The following is a 17,800-nucleotide window of genomic DNA, read 5'->3' on the forward strand; positions in this document are numbered from 1 at the left end:
CTTAGAAATCAACTGTACTTTAACCAAGTTATAATTTAATTCTGTTAGCCCTTGAACTTAACTTTTAGGTTCAGGGTCTTGAGCTTCTATAGAAACCAGACAGAGCTGCAGCCTGTACTATGACATTGTTCATGTACTAGTTTAGTATTTAGCCCATCTTCATATCAAATAATCAGAATAAACACTGCATATAAGCTCTGTGTGAACAGGGACAGATGCAATATGTAAGGTTATCCGAGGGTTGGGATGAGTTAGATGTCCCCACCTGGGCCTAACAGACTTCTGAGGATACTGGGCCCTAGCTTTGTCTGAAAATAAATGCAAGCGCTGCCCCCCGACCTCTGCCCCAGTCCTCAGGAACACTGCTTCCCCGAGCCTTTCTTTGTCCTTCTTTGTGCAGGTTTTAGGTGCCTAGATCTTCTTTGACGATACACAGCATGGATTAAAACTAATTAAACCTGGGATTGTAGTAATCCCAGGTTTAATTATGGGCTCAGGAGACTAAATCTTAGGTTGAGTGTGAGATGATTTTAGTTAAGTCTCGTGAAAGAAGCAGCTGAGGCAGCTCTGTGCTTGTTTATTTAGTCCTGATTCCCCCAGATCAGTCCTTATGAACATCACAGTCCATCGTGCACCTGAAACACGGGTGCCTGTTCCTCAGAGGCATGATGTGGGGCTGGCAGCAGTGATCACACAGGGAACTAACTGGCTGTGGTTCTGGGCCCTCATCCCTGCCAATAGAGCGACACTCAAGGGAGGCAGGAGGCAGAGTCATTGACACACTCGCCTGCTTACCTGTGTGTACATGGCCATCCAAGCCAGAGGTTAGCTTTCCTTTGGAGACTGGCATGAAACTAGAGAATTTCAGAACATGCTGTGCGTCTGACCATTTGTCTTCATTCTTTCCTTAGAACCTCCTCCTCCCTCTGGATATAGATCAGTCTCACACGCTGCCCTGGCGGGGTAGAGGTGAGGAGTGCTGGGCAGACTTCCCTTACATCCACCTTTCCTTTTCCAGCAACAGCTGCAGGCATATGTGGCCTGGGTGAATGCACAGCTGAAGAAGAGGCCGGCAGTGAAGCCCGTGCAGGACCTGCGGCAGGACCTTCGGGATGGGGTGATCCTGGTGTACCTCATCGAGATTGTAGGTCAGTTGGCCGTGGACTCGGGTGCTAACCTAAACCAGAATATGGCCTTCTTTGTCCTTCACGTACCTTTCAGGACTGATTGCTTCTTCTTTGAGATAGTTGGAAATGGAAGTGGGGAAGACTTAGAATAATTTCCCAAGGTTAACTAATTTATTTAGTGGTCAGTGAGCACTGTGTCCCAGGTACTGTATCATGCTTTGCAACATATATGATAATGAGCACAGTCTAAGCTCTCAAGAGCCCTCCCCCCCCAATCTAGTTGGAAAGACTTGAAAGTGAAGTAATTTTCATTATTACACCTAGTATTCTGATGGGGTAAGTACAGATAGGAACACATGGAAGGGGGGGTCACTCACCCCAAGGTTCGGGGTTCAGGAGTAGCTTGTCAGAAGAATTGAGGTCTGAACCCAGGCTGGAAAAGGGAGTATAGTAGCCAGGCAAGGACCTCTAAGATCCTCACTACCATAGTGCTTTATGGAAGGGCTTGTCCTTTGGAAGCCCTGGAGTTATTGCTGGTCATTCTTGTTAGATGGTACCATGACCTTATTTCCATAGCATTTGTATATAACTATTGTTATTTTATTTCCATTCATCGAATAGTAATTGTTTACCTATCTCTCCTGTACACACTGAGCCCTTTAGGAGCAGATACAGGCCCTGGCCTGGTAGCTCAGTTGGTTAGAGCACTGTCCTGATACGCCAGGATTATGGGTCTAATCCTTGGACGGAGCACATGCAAGAATCAAACAATGAATCCATAGAGAAGTAGAACAACAAATAGATGTTTTATTCTCTCTCTCCCTTCCTTTCTCTCTAAAAATTATTAAAAAAAAATTTAAGACCAGGTACAATATAATTTTTTTTTTCTGGTTCCACATCTCCTAGCCAAGAGCCTGGCACAAAACGAGGACCGAAACACTGGTGGTTGTGTTAGTCAGCTGAACTTAGAGTCCTGGAGTGACGCGGGCCTGCAGGTGCTGACGCAGACCCTGCTACAGGCAGCCTGGCCTCACCAGCACAGCTCATGGACTCCTCAGTGGTCACTCATAGTGGTAATAGCAATGGTCACAGTGATAGCAGCTGCCATTTATTGGGTACTTTCTATCTAGTTTAATTTCATTTAATCATCAACTTTTGAGAAACAGCTAATGTTATCCCATTTTCAGGAAACAAGCTTAAAAGAGAGGATTTATAAAGATAAATAAAATCTTTGAGCACTTAGAACATATCAAGCATTGTGCTCAGCATGATACTTTCATTGATGTATGACATGGCTATGATGTAACCACCACCACCTTACTCATTTTATGAGGTTTAAAAAGGCTAAGCAGTTTTTATAAGGTCATATAACTGCCTGACAGAGAAATGGTATAAACCTATTTCTGCTTTTGATTCCAAGCTCATTTTAAACATTTAATTTTTCACTTATTTCAGTAGATTGTACTTGAAAATATAATTGGGTAAAACATACAGAAGGCAGAAAAGGATATAAAAATCAAAGCCTTTTTTCACCTGGTTCCTCTGCCAGCTACCTGTTCTTTCTGGAGGCAACCCGTTTTAGCATATTTTTTGCATTTCCTTCCAGAGATATTCTGTGCACATACAAGCAATGTGAATATGTGTTCTTGTTTTCCTAAAACCCAAGTTTTTTTTTGTGACTTTGCCTTCTAGAAAAAAAATCACTGAATTCACTTGCTTGTCTCCATTCATTGTTTAACCCTCACTAGTCTTGATCCCACTGTAGCACTCTACTAAAACTGCTTTCTTCCAGGTCACCACCTCTGCCTTGTGAAAGCCAGTGGCCAGGTCTTTGTCCTCATTTTATTCAACTTAAGAGAACTTCAGCCTGACCAGTCGGTGGTGCAGTCGGACTGGGATGCAGAGGACCCAGGTTCATAACCCGAGGTTGCTGGCTTGAACCCAGGGTTGCTGGCTTGGGCAGGGGGTCATTGGCTCTGCTGTAGCCTGTGCCCCAAGGCAAATATGAGAAAGCAATCAATGAACAACTAGGGTGCCACAAGGAAGAATTGATGCTTCTCATCTCTCTCCCTTCCTATCTGTCCCTGTCTGTTCCTCTCTCCATCTCTCTCTCTCTCTCTCTCTCTCTCTCTCTCTCTCTCACACACACACACACACACACACACAGAAAAAAAAAGGAAGAGAACTTCATACAGTGATCACTCCCTCCTCCTTCAAACACTTTTAAAAAAATGTTGGCGATGATAATGGTTAATAATAATATATAAGTTTCAGGCGTACATCTTTATAATGTGACATCTATATACTCTACTGTGTGCCCACCAGCTGAAGATCAGTCTCCTTGGGTTGATCCCTTTCACCCTCTTCATCCTCCTGCCACCCCACTTCTCCTCTGGTAACCACCACATTGTTGCCTATGACTGTGAGTTTGTTTTGTTTGTTTGCTGTTTTTTGTTTTGTATCCCACGTAGGAGTGAAATCATATGATTCTTGTTCTTCTCCTTCTGACTTACTCTGCTTAGCATAATACCCTCATGATCCACCTATGTTGTCACAAATAGCAGTATTTTATCTTTTTTTTAATAGATGAGTAGTATTCCATTGTATCTATATATGAACCACATCTTCTTTAGCCAATCATCCATTAAAATAAACGGGACTGCCTGACCAGGCGGTGGCGCAGTGGATAGAGCATTGGACTGGGATGTGGAGGACACAGGTTCGAGACCCGAGGTCGCCAGCTTGAGCGCAGCCTCATCTGGTTTGAGCAAAGCTCACCAGCTTGAGCCCAACGTCGTTGGCCTGAGCAAGGGGTCACTCAGTCTGCTGTAGCCACCCCCCACCCCCAGTCAAGGCACATATGAGAAAGCAATCAATGAACAACTAAGGTGCCACAACGAAGAATTGATGCTTCTCATCTCTCTCCGTTTCTGTCTGTCCCTATCTGTCCCTCTCTCTGATCCTCTCTGTCTTGTCACAAAAAACCATAAATAAATAAATAAATAAATAACCGGGACTTAGTTGACCTCCTTTCTCACTGACTCCTTGTCTGCTCTGCTCTTTGCTCCTTCGTTCTGGTCTCTGAATGTTGAAGTTCTCCAGGTTCATCCTTAGCCCTTGAATATTCTCTATCCTTGTGACTTCTTTATAGTATACAGTATATTTTTAATTCTAAACTTTCCTTCAGTTTAAGACCTGGGCATCAGCTCCGTATTCAGCATCTCTGCTTGACTGTCTAAAAGGCAACTCTAACTCGACGTGTTCCAATGGGAACTTTTGACTTCCTTCTCTCCACTAACCCCTTTATCCTCTAGGACTTAGAGTCTAGGGCTTTTTCTCTGAGTGATGTGTCACAGTGCCACTCACTCAGCTCTTAGAGCAGAACACTTACAAGTTCTCCTTTATTATTCTCTTTTCCTAATGTTGCTATAACCAGTCCTTCACATGTGCTTTCTGCTTTATTGGTGGGTACAATTTACCCAACGTCGGGTTTTACCTGGGAGCCTCTTCCACTCTAGCCCAAACTATCATTATCTCTTGCCTTGAAGATTTTCATTTTCTTTCTAACCTACCTCCTCGTTTCCTCTCTGCATAATCTATGTCTACACAGAATCAACTTTTTTTTTTTTTTTTTGTATTTTTCTGAAGCTGGAAACGGGGAGAGACAGACTCCCGCATGCGCCCGACCGGGATCCACCCGGCACGCCCACCAGGGGGCGACGCTCTGCCCACCAGGGGGTGATGCTCTGCCCCTTCGGCGCGTCGCTCTGTTGCGACCAGAGCCACTCTAGCGCCTGGGGCAGAGGCCAAGAAGCCATCCCCAGCGCCCGGGCCATCTTTGCTCCAATGGAGCCTCACTGTGGGAGGGGAAGAGAGAGACAGAGGAAGGAGAGGGGGAGGGGTGGAGAAGCAGATGGGCGCTTCTCCTGTGTGCCCTGGCCGGGAATCGAACCCGGGACTTCTGCACGCCAGGCCGACGCTCTACCACTGAGCCAACCAGCCAGGGCTTACACAGAATCAACTTTTAAAAACATAAATCATATCACATAACTCCCTTGCCTCACACTCTCCATTGGCTGCTCATTACACTTAAAATAAAATTTAGGATCTTGACTCTGGTGCACGGGACTTCATGACTTGGCCTTGCTCACCTCTCTACCTTCTCCAAGGACCCCACTCTTTCCTCTTTCCATTGCAGCCACGCTGGGTCTTGCTCTTCTTCAGAGAAGCGGAGCCCATTCCTACCTTGGGCTTTGTACCTGTACTTCTTCAGTCTGAAATTCTTCTTCCTCAAATTGTAACATCTCTTACTTTAGTCAACTCTCTGCCCAAAGGCATTATCAGAGAGGCCATGATCCTACTTCTGTGTCTTTCCCTAGGGCACTGATCCCTCCCTGAAGTTACATTAAACATTTACTTGTCGGCATGTCAGCTGTCATCATCACAGATACAAACTCTATAATGGAAGGAACTGTTTCTTTTCATTAATTACCTTTTTATTCTTTATTATTATTATTTTTATTTTTAAGACTTCATTCATTTTAGAGAGAGAGAGAGTGAGGGGGAGAGGAGCAGGAAGCATAGACTCCCATATGTGCCTTAACCAGACAAGCCCGGGGTTCCGAACAGGCGACCTCAGCATTCCAGGTTGATACTTTATCCACTGCGCCACCACAGGCCAGGCTCCTTTTTTTCTTGAAGAACCTTTATCTCTTTTGTTCAGTAATGTTTCTCTGGAGCCTAGACAGTGCTTGGCACACAGTGGGTGTTTGATGAATATTTGTTGAATGAATAAATGTACACCCAGTAGCTTCACAGGTTTGGGAATAGATTTAAAATCTTGCAGGCCCATCAAAAGACTTTCATTTTCCTATTCCCCATCCAGGTTACAAACACCAAGTCTTAACTCACTTGCATACTTATATATAACCTTACTTTTTTTTTTTTCAAATTCAGTGAGAGGAGGGGGGCAGAGAGAGATTCCTGCATGCACTCTGACTGGGATCCACCCAGCAAGCCCACTAGGATGCAATGCTCTGCCCATCTGGGGTGTTGCTATGTTGTTCAGCAGCTGAGCTCTTCTTAGCGCATGAGGTGGAGGTCATGGAGCCATCCTCAGCGCCTGGGGCCAACCTGCTCTGATCATGGCTGTGGTAGGGGAAGAGAGAGAGAGAGAGAGAGAGAGAGAGGGAGAAGTGAGAGGGGGTGGGGTGGAGAAACAGATGTGCTCTTCTGTGTGCCCTGACCAGGAATTGAACCTGGGACATCCACATGCCTGGCTGACATTCAACCACTGAGCCAACCAACCAGGGCCTATATAATCTTACCTTTTTTTTTTTTTTGTATTTCTCCTAAGTTAGAAGCAGGGAGGCAGTCAAACAGACTCCCACATGCGCCTGACTGGAATCCACCCAGCATCCACCAGGGGGCGATGCTTTGCTCATCTGTGGGGTTGCTCTGCTGCAATTGGAGCCATTCTATTGATAGTGCCTGAGGCGGAGGCCATGGAGCCATTCTCAGCTCCTGGGACAACTTTGCTCCAGTGGAGCCTTGTCTGGGGAGGGGAAGGAAGAGATAGAGAGGAAGGAGAAGGGGAAGTGTGGAGGAGCAGATGGGTACTTCTCCTATGTGCCCTGATCGGGAATTGAACCCGGGACTTCCACACGCTGGGCCAATGCTCTACTGCTGAGCCAGTTGGCTAAGGCCTATATAATCTTACTTTTTACATCTTATATTTCTTTTCTCTGTGTCTGGCTATACAGCTAGTGCTCAACTACGACCACAATTGGTTCCGACAGACCGGTTGTAACACAATTTGGTCGTAAGTTGAGTAGGATTTATGTATAGTACTGTGAAATGATGTTATAAAAATCTCTAAGTTATATTTTATCATAATTTTCTTTCATTATTGTTATATATCATAATTTTCTTTGTTCATTTTATGTCATTTGTATCATCTCTACACCATTTTGTTTCTTATTTTTACATTTGTCAGGTTTAAGTAAAACACTGCATTACCAGTGTTTAATATTACTGGTTTAATATTTGCAAAACATACAAAATTACAAAATACAGGTGCATACAAAAATACAAAATGCAAGTGTAAAAAATACCATAGGAAACATTTTCCCAATTGCAAAACATATCAAAATATATAAACATGTACGAAACATTTTATTGGCCTTTAGTGCTTGGCTGCAGATTGTTGATGTCATCATCTGAGGCAGCAGTTGGGGTTACCGGAGTTGGTTTTTCATAAACACGTGCGATCACATTCACTTTCTTTCCTCCTTCATACTTGTTCATTGATTGCTTTCTCACATGTGCCTTGACCAGGGGGTTACAGCAGAGCGAGTGTCCCCTTGCTCAAGCCAGTGACCTTGAGCTCAAACCAGCAACCATGGGGTCATGTCTATGATCCCATGCTCAGCCCCTGCACTCAAGCTGGTGAACCCATGCTCAAGTTGGATGAGCCCGCGCTCATTTTTGTGTCGAAATCAATGGCCTTTCTTTCCTTTTTGGCAGGCTGAGGTGTAGACAAAGACAGTTTCCTCTTGGTGTAGACATCTTGGGAGGGGTTTGATGAAAAATATCCAAGAAACAAAACACAAATTGCTGTAGTACCGAGTCTGGGATAACAGTTGAAATGGTGCACACGGAGACAGTAGTGCTGCCAGAAGCTGGTCCGCACTGTTGTACACCCAGCTGGGCAACGCTTGCCCTGCCAGACGCAGAGCAGTTGTGGCTAGCGATTGTGGTCGTAAAGTTGAATGGTCGTAAGTCGTATAGGTCGTAAGTCGCTCAATATCTGTATGAGACATTGATACTATTTTTCCCTTTAACTTCATATACAGTGTGTCCGTAAAGTCATGGTGCACTTTTGACTGGTCACAGGAAAGCAACAAAAGACGATAGAAATGTGAAATCTGCTCCAAATAAAAGGAAAACTCTCCCAGTTTCATGCCTATTCAGTGCAGTTTGATGTGGGCTCATGCACAGATTTTTTAGGGCTCCTTAGGTAGCTATCCTATATAGCCTTTACAGACTCATCACTGACTGATGGCCTACCAGAATGGGGTTTCTCCACCAAACTGCTGGTTTCCTTCAACTGCTTATCCCACCGAGTAATGTTATTCCTATGTGGTGGTGCTTCGTTATAAACGCGCCGATATTCACGTTGCACTTTGGTCCCAGATTCGAATTAGTGAGCCACAGAACACACTGAACTTTCTTCTGTACTGTCCACATCTCAACTGGCATGGCCGTGGGCTGCTCCGCTGTATACACAGTGTTATATCATCATCTGCACATGCGCACATGCTGCCACATCATCCTACAGAAACTGGGAGGGTTTTCCTTTTATTTGGTGCAGATTTCACATTTCTATCGTCTTTTCTTGCTTTCCTGTGACCGGTCAAAAGTGCACCATGACTTTACAACACACTGTATTTTCTGTCTTCTAATAGCAGGAGAAAAGCTGAGTGGGGTACAACTGAGTCCTAGAAACCAACAGGAGATGAAGAATAACGTGGAGAAGGTGCTACAGTTTGTGGCCTCCAAAAAGATTCGCATGCACCAGACTTCAGCTAAAGGTCAGTGCCTCTTTGTGTTTTTGGTGGATGAGTACACCCATCTTTAGCTGGTAATGGCTTGGTTGTGTAGCCAAGGTTCTGATAGACTGGAGCAGGATTAGGCCTATGACCTCATGTCATTTTCCCATAAGAAAGTTTGTGGGGCAGGGTGATTATCAAAATCTGAGTGCTTTGAAAATCTGGGTGAAGATATATGCTCTCCCTTTACTTCAATGGTTTGTTTGTGTGCAGGACAAATAATAGAGAAGAAATTACAAAATTGGGATATTAATTTTGGAAAGTGTCTTTTACATTATCAAAAATGAAGATAGATTTTGTGTTTTGAGTTCCTAAGGTTTCATGACTAAGAATTACACTGCTTACAAAAATTAGGCGATCAGGGTACATGCAGATACTCCGGAACTTTCAGCCTTTTGTATAGTGCATTTTCACCAATGAAATAAACATTAGTTTTGCATCTCATTTGCATAATTGAACAACTTTCTTTGACTTGTTGTTTGCTGTTCTAATGTTCTTGTTTAATAAAAAAAATCGGCCTGACCAGGCAGTGGCGCAGTGGATAGAGCGTCGGACTGGGATGCAGAAGACCCAGGTTTGAGACCCTGAGGTTGCCAGCTTGAGCGTGGGCTCATCTGGTTTGAGCAAAGCTCACCACCTTGGACCCAAAGTCACTGGCACAAGCAATGGGTTACTCGGTCTGCTGAAGGCCCGTGGTCAAGGCACATATGAGAAAGCAATCAATGAACAACTAAGGTGTCACAATGAAAAACTGATGATTGATTCTTCTTATCTCTCTCTGTTCCTGTCTGTCTGTCCCTATCTATTCCTCTATCTGACTCTCTGACTCTGTAAAAAGAAATAATAATAATAAAATAAAATAAATTTAAAAAATCAAATGCTTTTTTATTGCTTCATATTTATTTTGAAATATCCTCTGATTTTTGTGAGGAATATATTTCAAATCATAATAGCTTACATTTTTTTCCAGCCCGTTTTCCAGACAGAAAGTATTTTCTAGCATTTTTTTTGTGTGACATCAGAGAACATTCCTGGCAGGCCGAAAGGGACTCTGTGCCCTCCACCAGGCCCTCTCCTATAGTCACATGGCCAGGAGAGAGCCCAGCTGCGAGGAAGAAAGGGTATAAGTGTCCTCAGAAAACACAGTCTTCTCGCCGTTTCTCGAGAACTGACTGTGGTCCGGTTCTGTTTCAGCTTATGTTTCTGGACCTCCTTACCTGTGGCTCTGGTGAGGAGGGGGGCAGAAGGGCGCATGCCCTTCAGGTTGGATTATTCTCTGTGTTGGGGTCATTCAGGTAAGGTAGATACTGGCCATTGAGAGCACCCTGTAGAAGGAATCAGTCCTTTCAAAAACCCAATTCTTTTAAAAAACCTTGTGTATTTAAAAAGCTATGAAACAAGAAACAAAAAAAAAATTAGAATTTTACCCATTTCCTTACATTAACTTTCAACAGACCTATCACAGTTCTTTCTGCCTGCATTGCTCTTTTTTTCTAGGGCAAATTTAGAATGTGATAAGATGTCTCATCTGTTCTCCATGAGGAATGGGCTTGGGGATCTGGCCCATTAAAGTCAGCTATTTTGAGGGAATACTGCCTGCTGTTCAGGACATCATTGTCTCTTACCTGGAGATGTGCCTGGCTTCCTGATTAGTCGTACTGCACTGATTTCTGTCCTCTTCCCATCTGCTCCCCACAGTGCAACCGGAATGAGCTTTCCTCTGTTTCAGAGGTCCTTAGGATAAAATCCAAAATCCTCCCGGTGACTTACCCTGCTCTTTCCGACCTGACCTGGGATCCACCCCTTTCCGCTTGTGCTCTGAGCTCTGGGTGCGCTGCGCTTCTTCCGTTTTCTCTGCCATAGAAATACAATGTGAGCCACATGTGCAATGCAGAAGTTCCTAGCAGTGCATTAAAAAGAAAAAAGCGTGAAACCAATTTGGATAATAAATTTCTTTAACTCAGTATATCCAAGATATTACATATTTCAACATGTCATCAATATAAGAAACTATAATGAGATTTTTGCGTACTATTTTTTGTACTGCATCTGAAGAGATATTTTCATTCTCTTTGTGTGTGTGTGTACTACACTAACAGCACATTTCCATGCAGACCATAGATGCCTTTTTTTTGTGACAGAGACAGAGAGAGGGACAGATTGGGAAAGACAGACAGGAAGGGAGAGAAATGAGGAGCATCAGTTCTTTGTTGTGGCACCTTCGTTGTTCATTGATTGCTTCCTCATATGTGCCTTGATGTGGGGGGGCTACAGCAGACTGAGTGACACCTTGCTCAAGCCAGCGACCTTGGGCTCAAGCTGGTGAGCCTTGCTCAAACTGGCGACCTCGGGGTTTTGAACCTGGGTCCTCCACATCCCAGTCCGATGCTCTATGCACTGTGCCACTGCCTGGTCAGGCCATAGATGCCTTTTAAGTGCTTGGAGTGGCTAGCGGCTCCCACATCAGACAGTGCAACTTGAGTGTGTCATGCTTTCTTTTGCCTCTACACCTTAATGCTTGCTGTTTGCCCTTCTTGGAATATTCTTTTTCCTTCTCTTCCCTCATCTGTTGAACCACTCTTCACCCATAAAGTCTCAGTTTAGAACTCACTTCCTCTGGAAATCCATAAGCCCTTTGGACTAGACAAGATGCCTCCACTCTGAGCCCCCAAAGAATCCTGTACGTCTGCTATCCCAACACATTATTGTACTTTATTGTAATTGCTTTTGAATCTCTGTCTCCCTATTGAACATGGCTTTGTGAGGACAGAGACGTCGAGTGCCTCGCTCCCCTGCAATACCAGCAAGTACATGCTAAGTGAACCAGTCCTCAGCGCTCTGCCTCCCTCTGAGGAACTCTCGGTCTGTTCTGTCCCTCAGATATTGTGGAAGGAAACCTGAAGTCTGTCATGAGGCTGGTCCTTGCCTTGGCAGCTCATTTCAAACCTGGCTCTAGCAAGACAGTAAGCCACGCACGGGACTCCAGAGCTTCTCTGCAGAGTCACCAGCCACACTGTGCCACTGCTGTGGCCCAGGGAGCAGCTGCCGCTCTGGCTGATGTGTGTCATGACATGTCACGGTCAGGACGGGATGTCTTTCGATACAGACAGAGGTAAGAGTAGGAGTCTGGGGATGGGGACTTGACTTTATCTGATGTTCCTTCCCTTAACTGATACAGTGCAATAGATGGAAATATCACCTAAACAGTCCCACACTGCAGAAAAGAGCATAGGGTGGAGGCTGGGGAGGGCACCTCAAAAGAGAAAAGCCCTTTCTTTTAGAAAGCTTTATTTGCAATTAGCAGAAAGTAAAGGAATTATAAATAAGGTCTAACGGAAAGTTCTGTCCGTTTTTGGAATAAAACAAAATACAAATTCTTCTGACTTAACTCATGTGGCACCCATCTTGAATATATTCACACCAATCCTATCTTCCAAATATGGTCCGAAATGGTTTGCTGAGCTGAATTAAGCCTTTCTGTGGTCTCCGATGTTGTCAGAAAAGGATCTTGCTCCAACATGGTCTTAACAATATCGTCATCGATCAAAGATGGTCGCCCAGAACGTGGCTTATCAGAAAGGTCAAAATCACCTGTTTCAAAGTTTTCGAACCATCTTCTGCATGTCCTATCAGAAACTGTACCTTCACCAAACACTTTCAATAAATTTCTACATGTTTCTGTAGCATTTCTTCCTTGTTGAAATTCATATACAATACAGTGGCGTAAATGAACTTTATCAGTAGCCATGGGTACACTATCGCTTCACACATAAGACTAACGTGAATCAACTTTGTTTTAGTTAATTTGCTACATCAGTATGTATACATTAAGTGATAAAAATAGAGAGGCACACATGCGCCAAATAAACGTGCTTGCATGTCGAAACTTGTTGTGATAGAAACGGACAGAACTTTCCGGTAGACCTTATATATAATCTTTTGCTCTGGTGCTGGGAATTTTAAATAGATGCCTTTGGCACCGTGTGTTTTATTCTCTGGGAGGTATGTGGGAGCAGTGTTCCAATAACATGGGGGAGCCTCCCCCTGGAACACATGCTAAAGGCAAGCTGTCCCGAAGTCATGGCAGGAAATGCTTCTCTTCGGCGGTTGTGTATCTGCTGAGCAGGACCCTGAGGTGTTGCAAAGATTGGTGAAATTACATGTTTTTGTGTCTGTATTCCCTACTAGCTTTTGGGTGTCTTTCAGGCAGGGGCTTTGCCGTACTCATCTTTGTTCCCATAGTGCTCACAGAGTGGCCGTCTATCTGTACTTGCTGAGTTGTCCTGAAGGACTGACACCCTCTCATTTGCTGGTGCCCTCTGACTTTAGGAACAGCAGCATGGATGAGGAGATTGAGAACCCATACTGGAGTGTGCAAGCTCTGGTGCAGCAGTATGAAGGGCAGCAAAGGGCCCCGTCTGAGTCCAGCTGTTCCAGGTAATTGTGGCCTCAGGCTTTTTTTTTTCATTACAATAACAAAAAAAAGATGAATTCTTGGGGATTCTCAGAGTTCTCAGCCTCAAGAAGCAACACAATAGGCCAGAAGGCACTTAAGTCCTTTCTGTTTCCCTTAGTTTATGTGACTTTAAAGGGGTGGTCCTCAGCACTGCCTCAGAGTTTTGTGCTGGCAGGAGGGTAGGGTGGGATGCTGGTGAAGTTCCCAAGTGTGGAAGCTTTGAGCAGAGCCCCTGTGTGTGGGCTTAGCTGTGTCCACATGGGGGCACAACCAGGACCTGCCATGGCCTGGCCTTACGATTTTGTGTATATCAGTTGCCACTATTTGTGAGAACCAATTCCATTGTACTGTTATTGTGCCTGAATATAACTCTTAAGTTATGGCCTAAGATAAAGCTATGAGCTATATAAAGCTCATAGCAAGAGAAAATGAACAAGTTATCTTAGAGTATTAGAAGATTATTACAAGGTCCTGGCTGGTGACTCAGTAGATAGAGCATCGGCCTGGCATATGGATGTCCTGGGTTCGATCCCCAGTCAGGGCACACAGGAGAAACAACCATCAGCTTTCCCTCCCCCCTCTCTCTCCCTTTTCCCCTCCCACAGCCAGCGGCTCCACTGTTTTGAGAGTGGCCCCTTGCACTGAGGATAGCTCCATTGGAGCGCATCAACCTCAGGTGCTAAAAATAGCTCAGTACTTGAGCTTCGGCCCCAGATGGGATTGCCAAGTGGATCCTGGTTGGATGAGGTGCATGCGGAGTCTGCCTTACTATTTCCCCTGCTCACTTAAAAAAAAAGTAGATTAGTACATATTTGAGTATGTTAATGCTGTATGTGATTCTAGCTGAAAGGCTATCTATATACCTTAGAGCCAGGTGTAGAGACCAAAACAAGACAGAGTGCTCTCCTAAAAGCCTGATTAATACCAACTATAGTGTCAGGAAAAGACTACTTTCCTGGCTTATGTAAATCATGCTCCTATAAACACATCCCCAGATCATGTCAGCTTATTTGCTAATTTCATTTCATTGCTGAATCCTTTAATTTATGCTCTTTGGACCTTTTTTCTCTCCTACTTCAACCCAGCTTAGTCTGTTCTAGTTAAGCTTAATTGTTCTTTGTCTTTTTTTTTTAAGGTGGGGGAATGATAGTGAGGCAGACTCCTGCATGTGCCAGGACTGGGATTGACCCGGCAATCCCAACTGGGACCGATACTAGCTAGAGTAACCGAGCTATTTTTAGTGCCTGAGGCTCATGTGCTCCAGTGGAGCTATCCTCTGTGCCTGGGGCCACACTGGAACCAATGGAGCCACTCACTGCAGGAGGGGAAGAGGGAGAGAAGGTGGAGAGGGGCGGGGTGGGGGGGGTGGAGAAAGAAGCAGATGATCACTTCTCTTGTGTGCCCTGACCGGGAATCGAACCTGGGACGTCCATATGCCTTGTCGATGCTCTATTCACTGAGCCACCAGCCAGGGCCTGTTCTTTGTCTTAATGTATTTTATATCTTCGTTTTTTTTCCTCCTTTTTATTTTCCTCATAAAATTCCATCTTAGTTTGATGGACCATTTCTTAGTTTATTGAAGTCATCTGAAATTCTTTCTAGCCTTTTAATACACTGGTAACCTTGCTCTACTTTCTTTAATTTTCACAGTTAATAGATATGCTTTTTTATGTATAAAATGTATATAACATAAAATTAACCATTAATCATTTCAAAGTATACAATTCAGTGGCATTTAGTACCTTTGTACTATTGTGCAACCATCATCCCCACCCAGTTTGAAGATATTTTTATCACCCCAGAAGGAAACCATATACCCATTAAACAATAGATGTGCTTTTAATGAGAATCTAAACCATTTCTTCCTTTCTTGCTGCTTAGACTATCAGTTGGCACAGAATCAAAGGATGTTTCATTGTAAAATGAGATGTATTGCTTCCTGCTTGGCTATAGACCTTTTGCTTTTCTGTGCCTGGTTGTGCCTGGCAGAGGTAGAGAGAGGGTAGAGAGAGAGAGAAAGAGAGAGAGAGAGGGAGGGAGGTCTGGGTTTCTTACTGAGAGTACTTGCTTCCTTCCTCTCCTGCAGAACTCAGACTGGGGCATTGGCAGTGAGATAGTGTGAATTAGGGACCCACTGGAAATCTGGCTGTAGGGGGGCGATGGGGACAATTTTCTAGGAGGGACTCAAGATTATAGTTTGCATTCCTTTTTGTCTTTCACTCCTTCAGGATTCTATTATTTTTTTCTAAGCTGATCTCACTCGCCTCATTAGGGTGCTCAGTCAGCACCTTGCCTTTTCCTCAGTTAGCTCCCTGTGACCCAGCAGGCATGGCTACCTTCTACTCCTTCCTCCACTCTTGCTTAGGGGGAGCCATCTCCTGGCTCAGTGACCAGGAAGGCTGGGAGACCCCGGGGTGTGACCCGGAACCAGGAGAAAGAAGGTGAAGATCCAGAATATAGCCCTTGGGTCTCTAATTCCCCCTCCTCGCTCCTCGGGAGACAGACACCCTGCGAGCCTGTTGCTTCCAAGATCTCAGGCCAGCCTCTCCCTGTATCCAAGCAAAACGGTCCCTCGTTGGTAAAAATGGACACTCGAAACGCCGGAGGGGAAGGCGGGAGGAGAGGGGCGGCCCGCGGGTTTCCGGGGGAGCCCCCACCCTCAAGGAGCTGGCGGACACCCACGCCAGCCTCCGCGGCCACTCAGGGAGCGCTCAGGGTAGAGAAGGCACGTCTTCAGATCTGGTGCTCTCAGGACGAGGACCGCAGCCCCGCCTGGGGACTCTGCTGCCAGTGGCCCTCCCTGCCTAGCGGTGCCCCTTCAAGGCCCCGCGAGTGTGACGGCTTGGCGGTGGGGAGGCCCGGGACGGACCCGAGAGGCTGAGGGCTGGGGCCGCCGCACGCGCGCTTGCCGCGGGGTCTTGGCCGCGCAGCAGGAGCGGTGTGCGGAGATGGGCTGAGATGCCTGCGCTCCAGGGCGCGTCCGAGCCGCGCCGGAGCCGCTTGGCGGCGGTGGCGGCCTACAGGGGGAGGCAGCCCCCGCCCAGCTCCGGCTGCGGCTGTCCCTGAGCCGCGAGGCTGCGAGCCCCGGGCTCGGGAGCACCCGGTCTCTTCGTCTTCCCCGCTCCCGCCCGCGGTCGGGGCAGCAGAGCGGGGAGTGCGCCCGCCCGCGGAGCCGGTCTTCAGGAACCGGCGCCCGGAGACATGCGCGAATCCGGGAGCACGGTGACTCGCAACCGCCCACTGCGGCCAGGGACGCAGGCTTGCTGAAGCCAGAGCCCGGAGGGACCATGGGCGGGGCGCAAGTCAAATGGTGAGCTGGGGCCACTGTGGCTTTGGAGGTGGCGGCACGGGTGGGAGCCGAGCCTGGACCGGGGAGTGCGGCGGGGGCGCCATGCGGGGATAACGGGCTGCTTAGAGGACAGATAGTGGGTGCGGGGAGGGGTGGCCCTTCACTCTGTCTAGTCTCTGCCGAGGGGGGAGGCACTTCAGGAGGACCAGGACTTCTTCTTGTCGCCCTTTCCCTATTAAAAAAAGAAAGAAAAAAATAACTGACTTGTTGCCGGGCCCGCTTGTCTGATAAATGAAGGTGGAGAGGTGTTAAACCGTGGGACTAAGAAGTGCATCCGCCGGACCCGGTCTGTAATCAGTTCCCTTATTTGAGAAGATTATGATGACAAGTCGGGGGTGACTTGTTTATAAAATAGAGTTTTAAAGCTAATCAGGGCTCAGAGTATATCATATACTTAGTAAGTGTGAGGATGCTTTCAAGGCAGAGGATTTAATGCAGGATTTTTCTTCTTCGAGTCCTCTCCCTCCTAACTTGGCCGTCTAGTTTCATGGTCTTGGCTCCCTGGCCTTACACACTGGCATCCTCGATTTAAAAAAGAAATGTTGTTTTCTTCTGGCTGCTCTGTCACGCCCATCGTGGGGCTGGGTAAGCAGGCATCCACCTCCCCTGTCCTTATACGGAGACAGCTCGCTGGGGGGGGGTGGTGTAGCTGAGCATGCGTCTCTGCTCTTAGGAAAGCAGTTTTCTAGCATCCTAGGCTCACATCACCCTCCCAACCTCACCTTCCTCTCAAGCTTACCCACTGTGGTCCAAGCAAATGTGGGGTGTGGAACATGTCAACCGTAGCACCTTGTTAGCTGAGAAAGCGTCTCACCTCCCAAAGAGGAGCAGATGTTACAGGCCTTTCTGCACTTGATTCTCAATTTCTGGAAGAAGGCAAATGCTGGGTGAGGCCTGAACAGTCACAAATCTGTTTCCTTCTAAATGACACAGTGTCCTTTCCCAAAGTTCATTCATGTGGGCCTGGGTCAGGTTGTCTAAGTAGTGTAAGATGGATATAAGAGTTCCATTAAGCAGTTACCTTTTCTAAGTATCACTTCTTGCCACTCTTCACCCCTCCTGCTTTTTCGGTTGTACATCAATAGATACGGTTGGTTAAGTTCCTTTAATTTGAAGGAGCAAACAACCTTAATTTCTTTTTCTGTGTTCTAATAAGGATGACAATATATTACTAGTTGAGATCATTCTCCCTAAGCCTTTAAACTTTGGACAATGAGGGGAATGAGACATTAGTCCTCAGGTTGCTTCAGGAGTTTTG

The 17,800-nt window shown here is 46.0% G+C and overlaps 1 protein-coding gene across 7 annotated transcripts in view; it reads left to right on the plus strand.

Annotated features, from left to right (window-relative positions):
- DIXDC1 (DIX domain containing 1) overlaps positions 1 to 17,800 on the plus strand; it is a 78,750-nt gene that overhangs the window by 28,618 nt on the left and 32,332 nt on the right. For 6 of the 7 annotated variants that reach the window (XR_010727280.1, XM_066244565.1, XM_066244575.1 and 3 more), the window contains 4 exons: positions 1,019 to 1,148; positions 8,594 to 8,719; positions 11,618 to 11,849; positions 13,067 to 13,174. Coding sequence is in view for 6 of the 7 variants with exons in the window: in XM_066244565.1 (XP_066100662.1) it covers positions 1,019 to 1,148; positions 8,594 to 8,719; positions 11,618 to 11,849; positions 13,067 to 13,174 (596 nt within the window). In the remaining variant the exon portion in view is untranslated. Of the gene's footprint in view, positions 1 to 1,018; positions 1,149 to 8,593; positions 8,720 to 11,617; positions 11,850 to 13,066; positions 13,175 to 15,888; positions 16,504 to 17,800 lie in introns of those variants that run through there. The other variant, XM_066244606.1, reaches the window with a different exon arrangement.

This window comes from Saccopteryx bilineata, chromosome 1 (assembly GCF_036850765.1).
Source record: "Saccopteryx bilineata isolate mSacBil1 chromosome 1, mSacBil1_pri_phased_curated, whole genome shotgun sequence".
Lineage (NCBI taxonomy): Eukaryota > Metazoa > Chordata > Mammalia > Chiroptera > Emballonuridae > Saccopteryx > Saccopteryx bilineata.